General features: G+C 33.4%; 4 protein-coding genes across 5 annotated transcripts in view; 2 read left to right on the top strand and 2 right to left on the bottom strand.

Moving 5' to 3' along the window:
- LOC106659329 (unc-112-related protein-like) overlaps positions 1-11,325 on the top strand; it is a 54,059-nt gene extending 42,734 nt beyond the window's left edge. Inside the window, exons 2-8 of one of the 2 annotated variants that reach the window (XM_014381827.2) lie at positions 8,030-8,263; positions 8,828-9,099; positions 9,160-9,579; positions 9,720-10,142; positions 10,225-10,440; positions 10,520-10,756; positions 10,823-11,325. In XM_014381827.2, coding sequence (XP_014237313.1) covers positions 8,030-8,263; positions 8,828-9,099; positions 9,160-9,579; positions 9,720-10,142; positions 10,225-10,440; positions 10,520-10,756; positions 10,823-11,023 — 2,003 coding nt within the window. In that variant the 3' untranslated portion in view covers positions 11,024-11,325. The remainder of the gene's footprint in view (positions 1-8,029; positions 8,264-8,827; positions 9,100-9,159; positions 9,580-9,719; positions 10,143-10,224; positions 10,441-10,519; positions 10,757-10,822) is intronic. The other variant, XM_014381836.2, reaches the window with a different exon arrangement.
- LOC106659382 (testis-specific serine/threonine-protein kinase 3-like) lies at positions 11,322-13,788 on the bottom strand. The gene is made up of 3 exons (XM_014381930.2): positions 13,339-13,788; positions 13,094-13,264; positions 11,322-13,013 (listed from the first exon to the last, which is right to left on the bottom strand). The coding sequence occupies exons 1-3, from the start codon at positions 13,420-13,422 to the stop codon at positions 12,327-12,329; spliced, it is 942 nt and encodes a 313-aa protein (XP_014237416.1). The 5' UTR covers positions 13,423-13,788; the 3' UTR covers positions 11,322-12,326.
- A 142-nt stretch (positions 13,789-13,930) lies between these two features.
- Positions 13,931-15,322, bottom strand: LOC106659388 (40S ribosomal protein S25-like). Its single transcript, XM_014381941.2, has 3 exons — positions 15,143-15,322; positions 14,481-14,573; positions 13,931-14,281 (listed from the first exon to the last, which is right to left on the bottom strand). The coding sequence occupies exons 1-3, from the start codon at positions 15,305-15,307 to the stop codon at positions 14,018-14,020; spliced, it is 522 nt and encodes a 173-aa protein (XP_014237427.1). The 5' UTR covers positions 15,308-15,322; the 3' UTR covers positions 13,931-14,017.
- A 488-nt stretch (positions 15,323-15,810) lies between these two features.
- Positions 15,811-17,879, top strand: LOC106660406 (zinc transporter 7-A). The gene is made up of 2 exons (XM_014383366.2): positions 15,811-15,961; positions 16,349-17,879. Exon 2 carries the CDS (start codon positions 16,387-16,389, stop codon positions 17,506-17,508), a length of 1,122 nt encoding a protein of 373 aa, XP_014238852.1. The 5' UTR covers positions 15,811-15,961; positions 16,349-16,386; the 3' UTR covers positions 17,509-17,879.
- The last annotated feature ends 5,345 nt before the right edge of the window (positions 17,880-23,224 follow it).

Raw genomic sequence — 23,224 nt, 5'->3', positions numbered from 1 at the left:
TACCGCCCGAGTTGAGCGCGGACTATAACCAGCATAAATCACAGGTACTAAAATATTTTACAATGCCATTACTATTACCTAGGATCTTTTGCGTTACTTTAAATCGTACAAATTCAAATTCTTGGTCACCTATCTTCGCTTAATAAAGCTATGAGTACTTTCGAGTTGGAATCTTTCCGGGATTGTGATTGAGCGTTGTCATGAGTCGTGAAATTTTTTGTTATACATATCATATGCATATTATGACTAGTTCAGCGTGGGTATCATTCTCCATGCATTTAAAAAAAATTCGAACCAAAAAGTTCAACGTTAAAAATTGTGCATATAGAGAGATATTTTGTTGAATGCATTTCAAAAATCACATATTAATATCAATATCACACAATGTTTTACAAATCAATTATTGATAAAATTTCTACGAATTTTCGAACCATAAATAAGTTTAAGTTGCACGAAATGCGTTGGATGAGACTAGTACAGTTTTAAAAATGTAATTGAGATGCTAGTTGGCATGAAAAGTATTGTATAAGAGTAAAAAAAATTTTCAACTTTTTATAATACACGTCTCCTTTTGTCACGTGCCACATGATTCTCATTTTCTTTGTTATTTGCGTGTGTTGAGCATAGTAAGGGTTCACACAGGCACGTAATAAAGCAACACGCGTGCTTTTGTTTTCTCAGCGACATTTCATCGGTCACGCAGAGGTTCTTCTGTCACTTGAGCTCGGCACTGTTATGACGCCAGTTCACATAGATTTGTCTCTTCATTAAAATACACTCCTCAACATTTTCTGTATTATATGTAGATGGATCAAATGAATACGCCCAGTTCTTATGAAAGGATGACATACCCAATAAAGCTTGCTAAAAAACTAAAAAAAGTATTCAGAAAAAGTACCAAATCACCAAGATGATATCAATAGAAAAGTTTAGCACCATGGCGTACGTTTCTATTTACACTGCTTATGCTGACTCTTGTTTTTAAAAATAGAATAATGTCTAGTTCCGAAAATAAAAACGCGTTATAAGCGTAGATTTTAATGGTGGTCCATTTCCGTCATAAGGTTTAAGAGTAATTTTTTTTTGCTTTGACTCGAGTAAAAGTACACGAAACACATACGAATTTCTTTTGCAAGCTATCGGTTTTTCTTTGAAATAAAGTTTTTACAATACTGAAAGCTTATCGTACGAGTGATATTCACTAGAGGAAATTTTGCGAATGATCAAAGGGCAAGAGAACGAACACATACAGTGTTTACGACTTCAACTCGTGCCAGGTCAATATTGCTTTGTGCAATCGAACTTTGGATTGTATGTTAAGCACACATACGCATACGCGCACGCCCACACACGCATTGAATTTAAAAATATGCTTTGTGCCTCCGATTGTTCATAAGTTAAAAATTTCAATTTACATTGTATTTTCAAAGGGATACATAGCTAGGAAAAATTAGCTTGTGTAATGATACTTTTTAGAATATTTTCAACGTTGTTTTTAAAGCTAACCATTGAAACTTTTCAGACTCAGAAACAGAGAAATAAAAAAAAATAAAGTCATATTGTTACGATGGAACGTGCAAGTTCGTGAGCGCACACCCCTTACATTTTACCCTTTTACACGCTCGATGCACTTGGATAAAGCATGGTAATGGTTTCTGTCAGGAAATTGAAATACACGCGACATTTAGCTTAGCTGTGTTAGCATGACAAGAGTCAGCCGCAGTACCTGTAGAGATTTGAGATGCTGGCCTGTTCTGTATCGTTATTTCGAATTGCCGCGACTATACTACGCGTTAATATACACGGTTTTTGATCTCCATAGCAGTGGGAGAGGTAGACTGAATAATTGACTCGTGAAATTTCGTTAAATGAATATGCATGACAAGTTGCCGCACAGTTGACAAGTATACTCGTTCGAGTTTAATACTGCAACTGCTAAGTCGCGAATTCAGTGTAGTAGGGATTGTTCCTATTTGTTGTGCGTGGGCGGCAATAAATAGTAGGCGCATCAGGTGAAATAAGCCAAGTTGCTGCTACGCTGAATACACAACTGTAGCAGTTATTACAGAATTAAACTTGAGGATACTTGTTAATTGCAGACAAATTTTCAGCTAGTAATCATTTGCATTTCATCTTGCTTGTTACTTTAACTGTTATTTTTAACATTCGCAGCGTACTCATAAAGATTAACATTGTATATGTTGCGTATTATATATTGTATTCGGATTTTTTTATTCTAAGAATTTGCGAGTGAGGAGACAGTGGAAAATGCGAGAGAATTTGTCGAGCGTGCAGAATCATATAAGCTTGACAGAAATTACCGAGATTTTTCGTCGTTTAGTTCAGCACAATCAAGACTCGCTAGCTTCGTGAATTCCGAAAATCTACGAGTTTAGTGTTGTTCGTGGCTTGTGCTCTGAAGCGTACTTTATATATATTCGTGTAAGATATATAAAGTAATTCGCGAGCATATAGTAAACTGCTGCTTATTATACCACCAGCGTGGCAGACTGCTATGTACGCACTGCTGACTGTGTTTCTGCGAAAAAGATGAAAGAAAGAGAGAGCAAGAGAGTAAGAGAAAAGAGCTCGTGGAGTACATCATAGTGGCACAAGAGGTGCTTTGGTCTGCGTATGCATGCGTGGGCAAGGGTAGCGTAAAGAATATATATTGCTTGCATGTAACACTGCGTATGTGCAGTGCGCTGCTGCATTTGGATCTAATCTCGTTAGAGGCCTCGGGTGAAAATCAGGTGCAAAGCGCTTCTTGTCTCCTTTCATTGCGTAATCTGATTCGAACAAGATGATGACAGAGTAAGACGCGAAAAGTGAAAACAGCTACTTCTCACATACACTTGAAACTGTATAGTACTCTGATATGCAATTTAAAAACATATGAAGACACGCACTCGCATAAAAAAAATAGTCACAGTTAAAAACTAAATAATTTTTGAAATTCATCGAAGCACAAATCAAACAAGTGCTTGACATCTTTAACTTATTGATATTATCTAATTGATTACGAATTATAAACTATTCGATTTTGTTATATTATTTATAAATATATTTTATTCTCTTGTTAATTTTCCTCATTTAATCGTGATAAGAGTAGAGTAGAATATCTGCCGAAAACGTGAAAACCAAGCATTACATTTTTGTTGATAACGTTTGTCAAACGTACGTGAAGGCAAAGTAATGGATATGTAAATTGTACAAACTCATTTCATTTTCTATAAAATAAAACAATTGAGCCATGGTCTTTTTTTATTGCATATTTTATACATGTGCTGTGTTTCTACCTACCCATTATACTCATGTCCAAGTCATAAAGATGACGCCGACTGTCTATACATGACTTTGACCGTGGAGTATTGATTTCATGAACTGTTGTTTAATTTGTTAGCAATATAATATTTCCAGTTTCAAGAGCGCCGATTCGATCATTGAAAAATGGACTCGTGTGTCGAACATATAAGCAGCGTATTACATGTATGTTTGTGTGTGTACTATAGCGAAAAGATGATCGTTCTCGTTTTTTGAGTGCTGAAGCTGCTTATAGTCCAGGCCCCAGCTTCGCAATGGTCAAAAAAATTTTTTTAGTCGAGTTTTTTACACATTCCCATGTAAAATTGCCCGCTGAATCCGAATTTGCATGTTGCCAGGCCAAAAAACGTGCCCAAAATTGTTTAAACAAATTTTGTTTAAACAAATGGTCAAAATTTATGTTTTTTGACCTGGCAGTACATTTTTTAAGTTAATTGGATCATTTTAAAGAGAAAAGGTCTCTTGACATTTTTCTCTAAAGTTGATAGATTTCGAGTTATTCAACATTTTATGGTGCAAAAAACTCGAAAATGTCCAACTTCGACATTGAAAAAATATGTGAAAAACGTAAAATTTTGATGTTGCCATAGCGTTTTCTTACACTTCAAACATCCCTTTATAAAGTCCCGAAGCGTTTTAGACGATAAAATTGTTGAAAACCTGTTTGTTATCAACTTTTAAATCAGCGAGTTTGACGGTAAGGTTAGCCATACGCATTGCTCCCGCAACTTGCGCTTGAAATTTTCATCAATTTTATCGTCTAAAACGCTTCGGGACTTTATAAAGGGATGTTTGAAGTGTAAGAAAACGCTATGGCAACATCAAAATTTTACGTTTTTCACATATTTTTTCAATGTCGAAGTTGGACATTTTCGAGTTTTTTGCAACATAAAATGTTGAATAACTCGAAATCTATCAACTTTAGAGAAAAATGTCAAGAGACCTTTTCTCTTTAAAATGATCCAATTAACTTAAAAAATGTACTGCCAGGTCAAAAAACATAAATTTTGACCATTTGTTTAAACAAAATTTGTTTAAACAATTTTGGGCACGTTTTTTGGCCTGGCAACATGCAAATTCGGATTGAGCGGGCAATTTTACATGGGAATGTGTAAAAAACTCGACTAAAAAAATTTTTTTGACCATTGCGAAGCTGGGGCCTGGACTATTATGACATTTCGCACACCACACGAGCAAATGGGCTCACGCTGCTAACTTTAAACATGTGTGCATCTATAAAGCGTTGAATCTTCTGTTTATTTGCAATGAACGACCTGCACACTCTGTGTTTTATACAAGACTAGCATTGAGGTGTTTCGAAAATTTTACTCATGCCAACTGTCTGGCGTAGGATATAATCGAGTGGAGCCAGTTGCCCCTTCAATCGATAACATAAAAAACATTGAGCACGAGAACCAACAAACATGTTAACAAATTCATTGACCAATTACTTTCGAGAAAAATATTTTAATATCTCTGTATATCAATCGATATCTTTTTAACTATAAATATCGAAAGGGATAAATAAATAGAACTTCACATTTGCCCGAAATATGAATAAGACATATTCTTTGAAATATTTTAGGATACGGCTTGATTTTATTATTTTTTCAAACAAATCCAGCGAATTCTACTATTTTAGATCAAGTTTACAAGTCACGAGAACAATAATTTGACATGGACTAAACTTTTTCAATTTTAAAATCGTAAAAAATTGACGTGAGAGTATAAAAGTAGAAGAATACGAACAAGTTTGCTGCATTTCAGCATACATCCTGGAAAAAATGCCAACCGCTACAGATGACAATAAATCTCCCATGCGCATCACAAAAACCTGGCGACATTTAGATATGAAATATGTTTGTAATACCTACGCGTATCAATACGTACAAAGAATATGTTCTTCGTGTAAATTGGATTGAAAATATCGCGGTCGTTGCTATTTTTCCATTTTACTGCAAATATTCGCCTGAATTGATAAGCTCCAAAGCAATTGAAAAATTTCTAGAAACGAGGTTTTACAAAATATACAGTAGTAGAAGTATTATTATAGCTGGTAAAATATCAACCCCATATCGATGGGAATATTTCACGGTTTATATATTTTGCACGTAGTTATTTAATGAAGTTATTCATTGAAATATTATGATAGACTACATAAAATCATTTATTCTATAAGTTTATTGTTTATTAAATTCATTTTATGGAGCAACATTTTTACGAAGCATTTTACAAAGTATTGTCTACTTGCGTATACATGCTGCCAATAAATGTAATGCACGCGTTAGATCGTATTCGATTATATCGTATTCCCCCTTGTTCTCGGAAATATCGAATGTGCTGTAGTGCCCAGGTGCATTTAACTGCATGATAGCTTGTAACCCAAACTGAATTAACGTTATTACCTTTACTTTTGCCTCGGCTACCAGGCAAGCTGTTTCATAATTCCTAGGTATTCATTAACACAGAAAATTGGAGGTACAAGTAAATCATAAGTGAGTATGGTAACATGAAAAATAAGTTGAATAAAATTTAACAATGAGAAAAACTTCTGAGATTGAATCATTTGCCTGTGCATTCAAAAATAAAGTTCATTCAACTTTTAAGGAGGCTAAAAGATTTTTCAAGACTTTTCAAAACAATACCGTGACTTGAAGAAGACCTTCAAGTGAAAATACGCTCAATAAAAGGGACAAAGAAAATATGGTATTTGCAACTTATACATATCAACTTCAAAGAACAGAAACAAAAGGGGGAAGTTTGGGAATAAGGTTTTGTATATAATTGAAAAATCAATGTTGTTTAAGGCTTGTTGGTTATTAGTTATTCAATCGGAAGATTTTTTTATTGATCGTAAATTTAAATATTTATGAGTTAAATTTTATCTGTCTTAACGTGTTATTGTGACTGCAAGCAAAAAGGTGAACTAAAAATTAAAATTTCTTCCTATAGTGAGTAAATAATTCGAAAGAAAAAATATCAGCACGTAATCATTGAGCTAAATAAACAATAAAAGCCATTGCAAATGCTGAGGCTCATAGCAGATCGTAGCACGGAAGTCGCTCTGAGCCCCTCGAGATGAGGAAGTGAAAAAAAGCAAAGAGAAGAAAGACAACTATATAACCAAAGCACATGCGGCACGAGAGGAGTGCATCTTCCTCAACGAGAGGCTGACGAACTCGGTGGTGCGTTCGCCGACGGAATGCAGAAGGGGAGAAGCGAGTCAACGAGCGGAAGCTACAAGCCGAGCTTCTTCTTTTTTGGTAGACGCTGAGAAATACTCGTCGCCTAGTATAGTGGTACCTCGCAGCTTTCTCTGCCCCTAGAGAGAGAGGGACTGATAGTCAAGAAGGCCTCGGCATCTTTGAGCGACACAATGCCAACAATGAAAGTGACATCAGTGCAGGCTTGTGCTGTGGGTTTTAATGCAGGTTTGGCTTGCTGTATTAAATTTTAACTGCATCGACATCGTGTGCAAGCTGCGAATGACTATGACGATTACCATCCTCAGAAGATGCAGTTGGCTCCTTGAGTTTCGTTGGTCCAAAATCTTTGTAATATCGTAAAGACAGAAAACGACGTGGACTAAACGTATGTCATGAATAGCTACTTATGCTTAGAACTGCTTGTGTAAACGAGCAGACTTTGAACAGACTTTGCCGTACGTCGTTGTTATACGGCTTATTCTCAACGCAACACGAGGACGGCGGCTGAAATTGTGCATGCGTCGACAGTTTAGGAACAGAGCTCGGCTTTTGAGTAAACAACCGAGCTCAAGTTTGTCAGGTTTAATTTAAGCAGAATTAGCGAGCTTGGCTCATATACCGTTAGGCATTTTAATTTGGCATGTCTGTCCAGCGTACCGCAGATAATATAGCTTGAAACAGAATTTTCGAATAGAAAAGGAAAATTGAAGATGCTTTGGTATATTTATGCGAAAATGGGATTTCATAATGAGGTCAGCTACGGTCAAGTGAGTCTAGCCATGCACGCACCTCAATACGTTTCGCAATAGCCTATTAAAATAAAGCCTTGACGCTGCCACGCATTAAAGGGCTTTATGTTCATTTATATTTGCTAATAGATGCCAAAAACATACAGATGCTTTCGAAGTTTAACTTTTGCGTGTTTCGACGAGTGCAAGCTTCAGGCAAAGTAAAAAGAATATGTTAGTAACCATGGCTTTATGAAGAGGAGCTTTTGAACAACTGGTTGAATCAAAACTAATGAATGTCTGCTGGTATAGGGAGGACAAATGAATTTAATTGGAGTTAGAAAGCGATGTGTCGTATAAAAAAGTTAATACATTGTAATTTTGTTGTAACTTTGGTTGGAAATGATACAATTGTTTAAGATGGATTTCTGGATTCGATGGGAAATTCCCTTCCATCCAATACTTACAATAATATGTTCACAATAATATTACATTTGCAATTGTTTACAATATTTCATTCTTTCATATTAAACATTTAATATTGATGTTATATAAACGCATTGAGTTCTTTAATAATTTTTAGTATGTTATTTGAATTTGTGGTCCTTGTATCTTAACAGAAATTTATAATTTTATTACATTTCTTTCTTAAACTGAGATTTTTCTGACGTCCATTAATCTTTTTCATTATTCAAATATAAATTGATTATTCGCGTTGAATGCTTTACAGTTGAAAAAAAACTGATTTTTGAATTATTTAAAATTTTGCAGACATAGCAATGGATTGGTCGGATCATGCTCTGTGGTGGCCTGCGCGGAATCACTGGCTTACCAGGACGCGTAGCACTCTTGATCAGTACGGCGTAGCAGCCGATGCTATTCTTCATTTCACCCCTATGCACAAGATCTTGAGGGTTCAGCTGCCGGATATGCGATACATTGACTGCAGAGTCGACTTTTCCGTCAAAACGTTCAATGCTGTTATAAATCTTTGCAAGGAGCTCGGTAAGTTTGAGTAGTGATTTTCTTTTCAAATTTTTATTGAAAATTTTTCGTGAAATGCATAAAAAAAGTCTATATTTGCTATTCAAGACTGTTTTTTCACGGGCTATGAAAACCCGGTTACATTATTATGCGAAGGACGTGTTAATTATGCAAGCCTATACCTTAATTTGAAACCTTTGTGACGTTCTTGTATCATTCATGAAACAAATATGGGCGTCCAAAAATCAAATTTTCCAAAGACGACCTTCTTTCATGTTCTTGAGGGCATTATGGAACCTTTTAGAGAACTTTTCGTTAGAAGAATTGTAGAACATGGAATTTATTGTTTGAGTTGTGGATTGGAATATATCCATCCCCTTAAGCATGATGGAATCGTCTCAACTTTTCTAATTCAAAGACAAAGAGGTTCTTTTATCCTATTTTATCATACCTCGGAGAATTATATTCGTTTCAAAGTGATTCAAATGAATCGAATGGATTCTTTCGATTGAAAAATTTCGAAAGATGCAGCGATTAATTGTTTTTTTTCTAGCATAAGCAATGAATAAAGATTGTTTGTTTTAGGTATTCGACATCCCGAAGAGTTATCGTTTTGTAAGCCACTGGAGGCCAATCACCTGAAATACAATTTGAAAGACATGCCAATAAAAAAGAAAACGGAAAATCATAAAAACGGGCATCAAGCGGTGGCAGCAGACACAAACACCTTCATAGCATCGACACAGAGTCCTCGAGGATCTATCAACAGCCTCGATCGATCGAGTCCGTTCATGTGCGGCCCGATGACGCCGAACAACTATCGGAATCACAGCACACCCATCGGCACTCCAGTAACGGTAAGAAAATTGATCCACGCGGTCGCTCGCGAATGCCTAATTGATCCTCTGGTTCGATAGCACACGAGCACGTGGAAGCGCAACAACAAAACCGTGGGCTTCGGCAGCACGGGCTCGTTCAATGCCAACAACAGCACCATGAGCCTCGAGGCCCTCAACGGCGGACTGAGCGAGCATCTGCTGCAGTCGCCCAGCAGCGTGCCTCCGGACGTGCGAGCTCGAGTGCTGCGGCCCCGCAGTCTCGTAGAGAAGGCCCGCATGAACGTCGCCTGGCTCGACTCCTCTCTTTCCATAATGGAGCAGGCCATCCACGAGTACGACACTCTCCGCTTGCGCTTCAAATTCTACTCGTTTTACGACCTCAACCCCAAGACCGACGGAGTTCGCATCAACATGATCTACGAGCAAGCCAAGTGGCAACTTCTCGCCGAGGAGATCGACTGCACCGAAGAGGAGATGCTCATGTTCGCTGCCTTACAGGTAACTCATCTCTCGCTTTTAATGCAGCTGTGCCAAAATATCGCCCGATCCTCGTAGACTGTTGGATTTTGGAGTTTCGAATCTTGTCCTGACCACTGTACGACAATCTATTATACATCCTTTTTATTGCCTGCTTTTAGGTGCAGACTAATCTACAATCTAACGTGCCGCAAAGCAGTGTAGACATGAACGGCACGTCGCAGTCGGCCCTCGAAGATGACATCGACGCCGCCCTCACGGATCTGCAGGTCACTCTCGAAGGCAGCAGCATCAATACAGGGCCCTGTGACATAACGCAGATACCCGAGCTTTGCGATTATCTTCGATTTTTTAAGCCCAAGCGCTTTACCCTCAAGGCCTTCAAACGCTACTGGTTCACTTGTCGCGACCTCCAGCTGAGACTGTTCAAGGGCCGCGACGATACCAGCGAGCCCGTGCACGTCATCAACTTGCGCGGCTGCGAAGTCACACCTGACGTTCATCTTGCCCAAGGTCGATATGGTATCAGACTCGAAGTGCCAGGCTCCGATGGTATGACTGAAATGTGGATCAGATGCGACAATGTGAGTAAAATATGGCTAAATTATCCACCGCGTCGGCACTTCTCGTTGCTCCAACTACATGCTGATATTTTATTATTCGCAGGAGCAACAATACGCCAAATGGATGGCCGCTTGTCGATTAGCATCTAAAGGTCGCAGTCTCGCTGACGCATCTTACGAAAGCGAGGTAAGCAGTATCGTTGCCTTCCTCCAACTACAAAGGCCCGCTCCAGCTCCAGCCATTAATCCAAATTCTCTTGGAGATATCGTACCAGAAAACTATGTGGCACCTCGCTTCGTGAAAAAATTCAAAAATAAAGTTTGTTGACACCGATTCAAAAAAATTCTATTTATTTATGTTCGATTTTTCAACTTGACTTTCTTTTCTTTTCCAACAGTTAGTTCAAAGAATTCTGGAAGCACATGCCAATGTAAAAGATTTGTCTTTGATTGAAGCCAAAATGAATTATATAAAGGCATGGCAAAATTTACCTGAGTATGGTATATCTTTATTCATAGTAAGGTTTAATGGTAAAAACAAGGATGAACTTTTGGGAATTGCAAATAATAGAATTATGCGCATGGACATTCACAGTGGAGATCACATTAAAACCTGGAGATTTAACACAATGAAGGTAAGCAACAAAAACCTTTAAACATTAAACACAATGTAATTTTTTCTTTAAAAAATTCTTTTTTAGGCTTGGAATGTCAACTGGGAAGTCAAACATATGATGGTTCAATTTGAAGAGGAAAATATTATATTTGAGTGTCAGTCAGCAGATTGTAAAGTTTTGCACGAATTTATTGGCGGTTACATATTCTTGTCGATGCGCTCAAAAGAAGTCAATCAGACGCTAAATGAAGAATTGTTTCATAAGCTTACTGGTGGCTGGGATTAAATCTATCACTTTAAAACTAGTAAGAATAGATTCTTCCATAATATAGGATTCTATGACTGGGATTCGAATCAATCAATATTTCATAAAAAGATGTTTACTTATACTTAAATACACATGCAAAGTTGAACGACAACTTTCAAATGCTTTTTTAAGAAAAGAGCCCATAGATTTTTATTGTAAATATTTATATAGAAATCCAATTATCATAAATTCTTTCCAATCAACTTTTGAAATGAATTTTTTATAATACTACGAAAGAAATAATTGTAAATGAAAAAAAAATTTTTTTTCTAGATTTTTTTAAAATGAATTAAGTGCCTAATAGAAAAATGAGAAAAATGTACTCATTCAATCTGTTCTTAAAATTTTATCGTTATGTCTTTATTGAATTTCACTGCGATTGACTTCCATTATTCAAATTAATATACTATTTTTTGAAGTATGATGATTTTTTGTATCTTAAAGTGTTCACTATTAAAGTACAGTTTACTAAAAAATTAGTCAGTGTTTCCTGAATAACTTGCTACACAGCAATAGTTGATTTTATTTTGGTTAGAGAGTGTATTAGTATACATTTTTATAAACGTTTGAATGGTGCTACTTGTTGAATGATTTCGATTGAAGAATGTGGATTATTTGCGAGCACGTGTAATCGTTATTAATTTTATTGTAAAAAATAAAAATATATATACACTTACACACCACACACATATACCGACTTGTAACTAAAATGTAATCATTGTAATATCTTATATGTATATTTACAATATGAATATGATGCATACCCGATATTGCAAGTTATTATTAATCATGTACCATCAATACATGTAACCAAAAATTATAGTTTTGTATATTAATCTAGAATATAGTTGTACAATGAATAAATCATAACTAATTTCATTTATATTCTGTATAATTATTAAAATTTTTACATATCATGATAAAAATGTTTGTACATCATCAATATAATTTACTAAAGAGTCAAATACAGTATTAAAATTTAACGTTCAGAAGCTTTTATACAATATTTGTAATTATTAATTAAATATACTCGAAATATGTTCTCATTCTTTTTTTGAAAATTCTATTCTTTTTGAATGTGAACCAACACTGTTTTTCAATGATTTTTCTCCAAATCCTTTGATACATAATTGTTGCTGATTTTGTACTTTCCAGGTAGATGGACCAATGTCAAACACAGCATTTTCATTGAGAATTTCTTTTTCCTGGTGGACAAAATTACAGAATATTCAAGGAAATTCATCAAATGATATGTAATTTATGCAATCATTTTAATTTTTTATTATTTATAGTTCACTTTTGTGATTACTTCATGATGAACTACTGGTGTAGAGTTCTCTTCAGAATTGAGACAACATTTTTCTGTTTTCATGCAAACCCATTCGTGGGACATGATTCTATCAACTGTATATCTTAATGTAATATCAGGTTCGAGTATTTTCTTGACAAGATTTTTAGCTGCAGCAGATATTAAATGTCGAATTTTTGGTTGGAATGCCCACTTTTTGTTCCATTGGTCTTTTAACAATTTATGTAAATGCTTATCATTAAATGGCATTATTCCATTTAGCATGATGAATAATATAACTCCGAGAGACCAAACATCAGCCAACTTGGGATTGTATGGTATATTAGCAACGATTTCTGGAGCAGCATAAGCAGCTGACCCACAGTAAGTTTGACTAAGAATCCGACGACCTTCAGCATTCACACAGTAGCGGGCAAAGCCAAAATCTGCCAGTTTTATGTGGAATTTATTAGTCAAAAGAATATTTTCACATTTCAAGTCTCGATGAGCTATATTCAATTTATGAAGATAGTGCAAGCCTGAAATCATTTGATGAAACCATAGTTTTGATAGTTTTTCTGGTACTGGACCAGTTTGCTGTATGAAATCCAATAAATCACCATTTTCAGCATATCGCATAAAAATAAAAAATTTTGGTCCTCTTTGTAAAATTTTATGAACCTACGGTAAAATTATTAATAGTCAAAATAATAACGAAAATAAAAGTAAAAAAATAAATCTGATTTATAACATAAACAAACATGAATGATATGCGGATTGTCTAATTTTGTGAGAATTTCAAGTTCTCTTGGAAAGCATCTTAAGATATCTTTGGGAGCATTTTCTTTATCAAAAATTTTGCATGCCAGTTTGATTGTTCTAGTACTATTGCCATCAAAAAATTTTGCTAAATGAACTGTAGCATGTGTACCCTACAATACAAACATTTCTGGAAGTTAATATTAGGTAGTATAATGTAAATGGTGATATTAAATCAAGTATTAACCTGTCCAATTTTTTTTCCAATGACATATCTTCGTTGCTGAAAATTATTTATTTCAGAATTTTGTAGGCAGGGTCGTGTGGCCATAACAACTGAATTAGTTCATAAGACAGAGCAATTTTAGTGGAAGTTAACCTCCTTATGACTGTTTAGAAATTTTCTTCTATTTACCAATACAATTATTTATAAACTTGTATATAATTTAGTTTTTATTTTGAAGTAATGTTTGACAAAAAAATCACAAAAAATTTGGTTCAGGCCTAAATTTTGGCTTTCACTTAGTGTTGAAAAAGGAGAACATAATATTCATGAAATTTTACTTAAAAACTGTCATTATTGATAATTTATTAAACAAATGAGAATTAAATTTTTAACCTTCAATTTATATTCAGATAATAGAAGAACGTGATGTCATATACATCTTATGTATATATATAAGTATATGAATATATGATTTTGTATTTTACAAAATTTCTAATAAAAAATGAATCACAATTGAATTTCAACACGAAAAAAGTATTAGTTGATTTTTACTACTTAATTATTAAACTAAGTTTGTAACAAGTGTTAAGTATGAAATTTAAATCTATCCAAATAAATTTTCAGAGAATTCAACTCATTTACTAAGTATAAACTGTACAAGTAATTTTTTTATTAAAAAATGTACATTTTTTGATTAATTTTATGCAACAGGATCATCACTTTTGGTGGTTCTTGTGTATATCAATTGTGCATGGTGTTGAACTACCTGTTTAATTAGTCCTTTTTGTTGTAGTTCAATTAGAGCCCTCCTTGCTAGTGATCCTCTAACCTTTAGTCGTTCGCTTACAATAGATGGTGTGATCAATTTATATGCAGGAACTTCTTTTAGAAGTTTATCATATGTACTTTTGTCAAACAACACCTGGTTATTCAACTTATCACGTACTTTTCCTTTAGACCACTTCTGAAATGGAAATATAACATGAGTTGTATCATTTGTTTGGGAAAAATAAGGGCTTCAACTTTTTGAACTTAATTTTCAGTCTCATTAAATCAGTTTTAAATTCTCATGGAAATCAAAATAAAAATTGTCATCATTTATTTTATATTTTTTAAGCACTAAAATCTAAAAAGTTTAATGCAATTTCTTTAAATTGACTTACCTTCTTTTTTGCTTTACCACCTGAACCTCCTTCTTTTTTCTTTTGAGTTTTCTGAGGTTGCTTTGCACCTGCCTTTGAATCTTTCTTAGGAGGCTGTAAAATTGAATGAAAATGATTTTATAGTAAAAAAAAAGATTGTGATCATTATAGAAGCAGCAGGTACTCCATGTTTTGAATAAAGTTGATTCGACATTGTAATACATTTTAATCAAAGATAAGATTAAATAGGGGAAAAAGAGGCTTAGAGGCAGTGAAAAACAAACGATTTTTCACGAAGCGCAGAAAGTCAATATCATCATAAATAGTAGTGAGCTTGATGTACTTTAGATTTGAATGATCAAATTAACACAAGTAATTTAGGTTAAGCGTTCAAAAATGCATACGTGTAATAGTTTTCGTTATTGTGAAATCGATTAATAAATAAAGTAAATCAAGAATGCGCATCAGTTCATTGCATATTTAGACTTGATCGTTTTTAGTGAAGTGCAAAACCTGGCAAATAGTCACGAAAACTTGTGCTTTATATCAAATTGGGATTGATATAGTTTTATGCCTACATTTTAGACACTTCATTGTTTAAATAAACCGCTATTTTGTGTGAAGAAAACGGTTAATTTATTAGGCAAATATATTTAGCAATGTTTATAAAAAGGCATTCTTACCATTTTTAATATGAACAACAAAAGAGGCGAGGTGTTGTAAGGATTTCGGCACGCTGCCCGCTGCCGCTCGTCAGTTGTCGTTAACTTTGCACTGCGATACGCGAGCCGACGCGAGGGCCAATTGGTGACCAATTCGAGTGATGAGTAGTTTGACGACTGACGCATGTCACTAAATTATTAAAAGCTGCATAAAATCGTAAACTGCACCGCGGTTACGACAGTCAGCTTATCCTAAACGGGTACACATGACTGTCACTTAAAATTTTAGCCTAACTGAAGTCCCAACTTAGAACAGTACCGCGAAAATCAAAAAATAAAAGAGAATATTCTCAGATAGATACTTTAACCCGTAAGTTTTCATATAAATTTAGGTTTTGAATTTTATTTAAAGCATTATTAAATATATTTATGTTTTGGATAGAAATACTGTTAAAAAATAAGGGTCACATTAAAAAAATTACCAGAAATTAAATGAAGTGTATCTGTAAGTACTTGATGCACATTTTGTTATTATCAAAATAACAAATTCTTAAAACTTGAAATTGAATAGAAATTTAAGAAAAGTTTACAATTTCGTATGCATTCGTAATTTGTTTTTCTTTACTTGCACTCGTTAACGCTTATTATAATATTATTAGATGCTTTGCGATTACAGTAGCTGCTTGCAGTATGGTTGACTACATCAGTTTGACATCATGATAACTCATATATAAACCTCTATTGTAGCTTACAATGGGATTTAAATAAAATTACGATTAGATTGGTTAAAACATTCAAGTACTTTTATTCAATCTAAACTATTGGAAGAATTTTTTTGAGGTGAGTTGATTTTGAATATAAGTAAACAATCCTTAACCTCCTAAATGAGATCGTGGACGTGTCAATGTAATTTTTCCGATGTAACAATCCATATTCTCCGGTGTCAACTAAATTAGCAAAGTTTGTCAATATGACTTGTTAACAGTGTATTTATTTACTATTGTCAGAATTTCTCTAGTGTTGACTATTTTTCATTTAAATTATTTTCCGATGTGTATAAACAATACGTTTACTTTTTTTAGCAATATTTCAAATTCTGTTTATATAAAATTATCCGCAGAAAAACTTAATTAATTGATGTAACTTCAATTTTTTATAAAAATTAATATTTTATTGTGTGAAAACTAGCTGTTATTCCTATTGATATTTAATTATAATTATTTTCAGAAAGTACATTTTACAAGACAACAACACTACACAGCAAAATGCTTCCTTTAACGCATAATGATTCACCGAGTTTTATGTTTGCAATAAAAGAAAAAATTCATGGATGGAAAAGACTAATATGGTCAGATAAAGATACAAGAAATTTGTTTCTCTTCTTCATTCTAAATTTTACTTTTGCATTTGTGGAGTTGTTATATGGTATGTGGACCAACAGCTTAGGACTGATATCTGATAGTTTTCACATGTTCTTTGATTGCACTGGTCTAATTGCTGGTTTGGTTGCATCCATAATTACAAAATGGAGAGCTAACGATAAATTTTCTTACGGATATAAAAGAGCAGGAGTTCTTGCTGGGATGGTAAATGGATTATTTTTAATCTTCATTGCATTTTTTATATTGTGTGAAGCTATGGAAAGAGCAGTAGAACCTCCCGAAGTTAAGCATGAAAGACTATTCTTAATTTCGGTACTAGGATTATTAGTAAATCTTGTTGGAATATTTGTATTCAATCATGGCCATGGTGGAGAAGGTTGTAGTCATGGACATAATCATAGTCATAATCATGACCATAATCACGATCATAATCATGGACATAGACATTCAAATAGTCATGGACATGTTCAATCACTAGGAGATCATAATCATATGCACAATCATCATAGTCATTCTCACAATCATCATGGGATTGAAAATGATCACCTTCAAGGAAGTGGAACTTCATTAATTATGAAAGGAGTTTTTTTGCACATATTAGCTGATACACTAGGTTCAGTAGGAGTAATCATTTCTGCAATTTTAATGCAGATGTTTGGTTGGATGATAGCAGATCCTATTTGCTCAATGATAATAGCAATCCTAATATTTATTAGTGTTATGCCTCTTATAAAAAAATCCATGATAATTCTAATGCAAAGGCAGCCCACAGAACTAGATCATGTTCTGCCACAATGTTACAACAGAGTCACACAATTAGCTGGTGTATATAGTGTCCAAGAACCACATTTTTGGACACTTTGTTCAGATATTTATGTGGGTTGCTTAAAACTAGAAGTTGCTAGAACCGTTGATCCTAAGTATGTTATTGCTAGTACACAATCGATATTTCACGCAGCAGGAGTGAAACAATTAACGGTTCAGTTAGATTATTCTTCATCGTGATTATAGTGCATAAACTAAGTGGTGTGTACGAATGTATTTTCAATAAGTGCTATCACAAAGGATTAATAATTATAGAAAAATGAAAATATTCCAAAATTTTTCTCATTACAATTGAGAGAATGAATGCTGTGTAGCTATTATATGTAAAAGATGTGATTTGAGTAGCATTTTTGTCACACTTGAATGAAATTGGTGTAACTATTGTATTGTACAAAGTGTGAATCGAGGTTTTCTATTATTCTTGTTGTTTATTTATCTTTGAAGTATAGTATTTTTAATGTTTTTAAAAAAATCTATAAACACAAAATATTGAAAAATAGCTCTGAAAATTATGGAAGTTCTTCTTGAATTAAAGATAAATTAATTACTGAGATAAGATTTTTCACTATACCCTGAACTCAATATTTGTAATTAAAATATTTCAATCTGTCACAAAAACTAGATTAAAATAACTGATAAAGTTGGAAATATTAAAAAATAAAGATTAATTGAATAATTTGAGTTATTATTTTTAAAAAGAATATATTAATAAATATGCATATATTTTTATTGAATCAAGTTTTGCAAACTCAAAAACAGTATTTTTTTAAATGTGATAAACTTGAATGTTATTATGAGGCAAAGCAAACATTATGTAATTTTTTCAATATTAGTCAAACTTTCTCCATGCCGTAAACTGTATTTGACTTACAACTTTCGAACCATTGTTTGGAAAGTCTAAAATGAAGTTTTACAATTAAAAATTAATTTTTTCCATGACTTATTAAAGTATTTAGAGTTCTTATCATTATTAGTAGTAACTAATAACAATGTTGTAATAAACATTCAATAGAATTTTGGTGTTTAAACTATTCCTCTTTAAAAAATAGAAAAAAATTATAACTTAATTACAGAATGCAAACTACTGTACTCCGGTAATACTCCAGTATACAATTACGGTACTCGGAAATAATTAAAATTTACAGGTTTTTTTCTTGATAATGTTCAAATATAGTCAAATTATTTACCTATTATGCTTTATTTCATTTATCATTCATTTTTTTAAAATAGATTGAAAATAAAGTATTAAAAAAAGTCTGTTAGAGAAATGAAAATTGTTTTGTTAATGATCCTTTATTAATGATATTTTTATTTTCACTAGAATAGAAACTAGTTGAAAGAACAAGAACCGCGCACAATATTATATCGAACATACCTTACTCGCTAATTCTTGCTTGGTTCGTAATGGAGCAAGAATATTTAAGAAAGCATGGAATGAAAATTGAATATTTTAGTAGGCGCTATAAAAATTAGAAAGATTAGCGAAACTTTTTTTCCTTCTTTCTTTCCTATTCATTATTATTTGTTACAATGTAACAAAATTGGGTATTTACTATAGGTATATACATTAGTTGTGTACCAGGTATTGTATAATAATAGTTACAGGGTGAATGTGGCATATTTTGGACTCTTGAAAAAACTCTTTGCTCATTTAAAGAGCTTGTGAATGACGTTAAAAAAAAAGTAAATTTTCGAATGAGCACATACACTTGACCAAAAAATTGGTGATAATTGTAAAAAAAAATGTTTAAAGCCAAATAAAAACGAATCGTCCATTTTTTGACTACCCCACTGAGTCGTCAATGAGCTAGAACTTGGAACTCGGTTAAGTTTTTATTTATAGTCAAAATATGTCAAAATACACTAATTGTTCCGTGACACTTGAATAAGTACACGAAAAAAGCTGAGTGCCTAGACTAATCATAAAAATTAAATTCTAATGTCCAGCCGCGGTTATCGTATCCAGTCGTAAAAATGGAATTGGATCTGTTTCAAATCGAACTGTAACAAAGGAACAGTCTAACGAACGTTCTGTTCTTTTTTCTTGGTGGGAAGGTAAAAATAAAATTATCAATATTTCCTACGTCTTCTCATATATTACTGATGTTCGATCAATTCAAATCACTACTGCTGAACTAGTCCTTGAAAGCATTTTTTCAAGTTAAGATGCTTTCATCGTGAATGAGAGCGTATTACTTAATAAGATGAGTAATGAGAGCGTATAATTTAATGTAGTTTTGAAAACGTTCTACAGTGCGCAATTTTATACTAAAAAAAATAATAAATAGTCTTTAAAGTTTAAGAGGTGCGTATGCAATTTCTAGAAAATAATTATTTTTGCTCTACGAACTCTCGGGTATTTATATTACATGAAAAATACCTTAACTCGGGAATGCAAATCACTCATTAAGTTTTGAAAAGTTTATAAAACTGCTAAAAAAAAGTTTAGTTAGTGACCACTAATTGCACAATCGAACGCGAGTAATCAAGCATCTTTATTTTAGTCTAAATTATATAGATTAATAAATTGAATAATCTATCTATATACATATATATATATGGGTCAGATTCAGAATTTTTCAAATAAACCTGCGGGCGAGGTTCACGGATTTTCCAGAAATTTTGGTATGTTATAGTACATGATAAAAAAGTGCCAAAACCAAAATTTTGGACCCCCTCCCCCCTCCTACCCCCCTCCTCCCCTATAGACGTCCATTTTCTATCTATATTTTTTCTGAAGGCCTGAAGCTATTAAAAAATCTGAAAAAATTCATGAAGGTACTTTTCAACAATCCGAACAATCTTGAATTTTTTCAGATTTTTCGAGTGCTTCAGGCCTTCAGAAAAAATCATTGAAAATTTAAATTATTTTATTTTCGGTGAAATGGTTCGATATACCAGACCGGAGTATTTTTTTCTGAATTCTGACGTCAAAAAACGATTCCTTGAATTTTTTCAGAATTTTTCATTCATGTCCATTCAGCCTAGAGCTGAAAAACCGCTTTTTTTCACGAAAATAATTTTTTTAAGGCGCTACGGAGCCTCAAAAAATCTGGAAAAATTTTTTTCTCATTTTGTTCATCAAAATACATAATCTCAAATTTTTTCAGATTTTTTAATTGAAGGCGATAGCGTCTGGAGCCGAAAAACGTTATTTTTAACAAAAAAGGTTCCTGGAACCCGATGGTTCCGGTAAAAAAATTTGAAAAAATTTTTTTTGAATTCCTTGTCAAATTTTAATAAATTTTGACCGTCGCAAAATTTCGATTGGAGCTTCCTAGCTCATTCTAGAGCATAACAAAGATTAATGCGAAATTCTGAAGACATCTGAAAAAAATTTAAATATGATGAATGTCTTCAGAATTTCGCATTAATCTTTGTTATGCTCTAGAATGAGCTAGGAAGCTCCAATCGAACTTTTGCAACGGTCAAAATTTATTAAAATTTGACAAGGAATTCAAAAAAAATTTTTTCAAATTTTTTTACCGGAACCATCGGGTTCCAGGAACCTTTTTTGTTAAAAATAACGTTTTTCGGCTCCAGACGCTATCGCCTTCAATTAAAAAATCTGAAAAAATTTGAGATTATGTATTTTGATGAACAAAATGAGAAAAAAATTTTTCCAGATTTTTTGAGGCTCCGTAGCGCCTTAAAAAAATTATTTTCGTGAAAAAAAGCGGTTTTTCAGCTCTAGGCTGAATGGACATGAATGAAAAATTCTGAAAAAATTCAAGGAATCGTTTTTTGACGTCAGAATTCAGAAAAAAATACTCCGGTCTGGTACATCGAACCATTTCACCGAAAATAAAATAATTTAAATTTTCAATGATTTTTTCTGAAGGCCTGAAGCACTCGAAAAATCTGAAAAAATTCAAGATTGTTTGGATTGTTAAAAAGTACCTTCATGAATTTTTTCAGATTTTTTAATAGCTTCAGGCCTTCAGAAAAAATATAGATCGAAAATGGACGTTTATACCGGAGGAGGGGGGTAGGAGGGGGGAGGGGGTCCAAAATTTTGGTTTTGGCACTTTTTTATCATGTACTATAACATACCAAAATTTCTGGAAAATCCGTGAACCTCGCCCGCAGGTTTATTTGAAAAATTCTGAATCTGACCCATATATATTTATATAAAGCGAAGTTGGTGTCTGTTTGACCTTTATGATCTCAAAAACTATTTGTCCAATCGGCTTGAAATTTTTACCACGTATTCATTATACCACTGCGCAGGTTTCTATCGTATTAAAACCATTATTTGCTTATTTATTTTTGAGTTCAGAATTTTTTTCGTATTTTACCACTTCATGCGCTCGCTCGCCCCTTGCCCGGTTAATTTTTGAGTTCAGAATTTTTTTCGTATTTTACCACTTCATGCGCTCGCTCGCCCCTTGCCCGGTTAATGGTTATAAAAAAGACCGAAAGCAGATGTTTTTTTTTTACACGCGGTGAATCGGAATACATTGTATTTGATGTGTACATGTGTTATTACGCTATTCGAGTTCTACAAGTGTGTGGACTCAACTTATACATTTCCTACTACGCACTTGACGTGGCCTGTTTAAGATCTTTTAAACAGTCGAATTTGTTAAAAAAATTGAACGTGGGCGAAGCCACGACGGGGTCGCTAGTCATATATATTTCAAAATGTATATTATACCTGTCAATGAATTTGAAAGGATTTATAAACATTTGAAATCATAACGGTTTTCATCTAGATACATATCTAGCCATTATATTTAACTTCACCGGCTGGTTTAGATGCCGATCATGCTCGAGTTTTTCGTTAAATTAAAAAAAAAAATTGTTATTTCAAATAGCATCTACAAATAGTTCTTTAAAAAATCATTTGAAAGTAAACAAAATAGTATAATTATTGCCCTAGACCTTATTTCGGCTTCGCCTCGGTCGCTTATTTCACGGGCCCTGGGACTTTTCTATTTTTCCCGGTATAGGCCAGTATACGATTTTACATACTTTGGACCCAAAAATAGCAATATCCCGTTTAGCGCAGCGGCAGGGAAATGCTACTTTCGGGCCGCTGGTAAACGCGGGACGGACACATTTTTGATATTTTTTTGAACCATCGTACTTTTGCTAAAAATGGGGTCTGGAGAACTTGCGAGTTAGCAGACTTTACGCAAAATTTAATGAACTTTCCGAATCCGGAGTCAGATTTTCGATATAACAAACAGGTCAAAAGTTATGGATGGTTTCATCCTAAAAAGCGTGATTTCGAAAAAAATAATTTTTCTTCTTTTCGAATTTTCACACGAAAATATTTTAAATCTTGGCGTCTTTGGTGCAAATAAAGCGTCCATGGGTCCTTCTCTTAAAGTTATGATGGTTCCAATTAGTGAAATATGATTTTAAGTACAAAAAATGGCGGCTGGAAAACGAAAATATATAAGGAAATTTTTGGAATTTTTAACTCAAAATGATGGATTTGAAGAAAAATTTTTTACTGATGAATGAGTTCTTTGATAAATTCTACACCGGATTCGGAAAGTTCATTAAATTTTGAGTAGTATATTCTTACTCGCAAGTTCTCCCGACTTCATTTTCAGGAAAAGTACAACGGTTCAAAAAAGTATCCAAAATGTGTTCGTCCCGGACTTAATGGGTTAACATGTATCAATATTTATTTCAGTTAAAAATATTTACTTTCAGAAATTATCTATCTATTAAAACATAAATAAAGAAAAAAACACGTTATTATTTTACCCTCTGAATATGATTAAAGGTATAAAAATGAACTGATATTGCTGAAAAATTTACAGCATTCTCATTCAGCATCTTAAATCTATACTTGGACCAACCAAAAATGTAGTTCGATTACTCTAAATCTAAAATTGTTTGAAGGTCTGTTAGTATCCAATTCGAAAAATAAAGTCTTTTG

Source organism: Trichogramma pretiosum, unplaced genomic scaffold (assembly GCF_000599845.2).
Source record: "Trichogramma pretiosum strain Unisexual culture from Peru unplaced genomic scaffold, Tpre_2.0 scaffold34, whole genome shotgun sequence".
NCBI classification, from domain to species: domain Eukaryota; kingdom Metazoa; phylum Arthropoda; class Insecta; order Hymenoptera; family Trichogrammatidae; genus Trichogramma; species Trichogramma pretiosum.
The sequence above is the reverse complement of the archived record's forward strand: the minus strand, read 5'-3'. Positions and strand labels throughout refer to the sequence as shown.

Coding starts and splice junctions, on each gene's coding strand:
- LOC106659388 (XM_014381941.2), bottom strand. CDS start 15,307: ATGCGTCAGTCGTCAAACTACTCATCACTCGAATTGGTCACCAATTGG. Junction 14,574..15,142: donor TGTTGTTCATATTAAAAATG/GTAAGAATGCCT, acceptor TCAATTTTACAG/CCTCCTAAGAAAGATTCAAA. Junction 14,282..14,480: donor GTGGTAAAGCAAAAAAGAAG/GTAAGTCAATTT, acceptor TTTCCATTTCAG/AAGTGGTCTAAAGGAAAAGT.
- LOC106659382 (XM_014381930.2), bottom strand. CDS start 13,422: ATGGCCACACGACCCTGCCTACAAAATTCTGAAATAAATAATTTTCAG. Junction 13,265..13,338: donor TTGGAAAAAAAATTGGACAG/GTTAATACTTGA, acceptor TTTGTATTGTAG/GGTACACATGCTACAGTTCA. Junction 13,014..13,093: donor ACAATCCGCATATCATTCAT/GTTTGTTTATGT, acceptor ATTTTACCGTAG/GTTCATAAAATTTTACAAAG.
- LOC106660406 (XM_014383366.2), top strand. CDS start 16,387: ATGCTTCCTTTAACGCATAATGATTCACCGAGTTTTATGTTTGCAATA.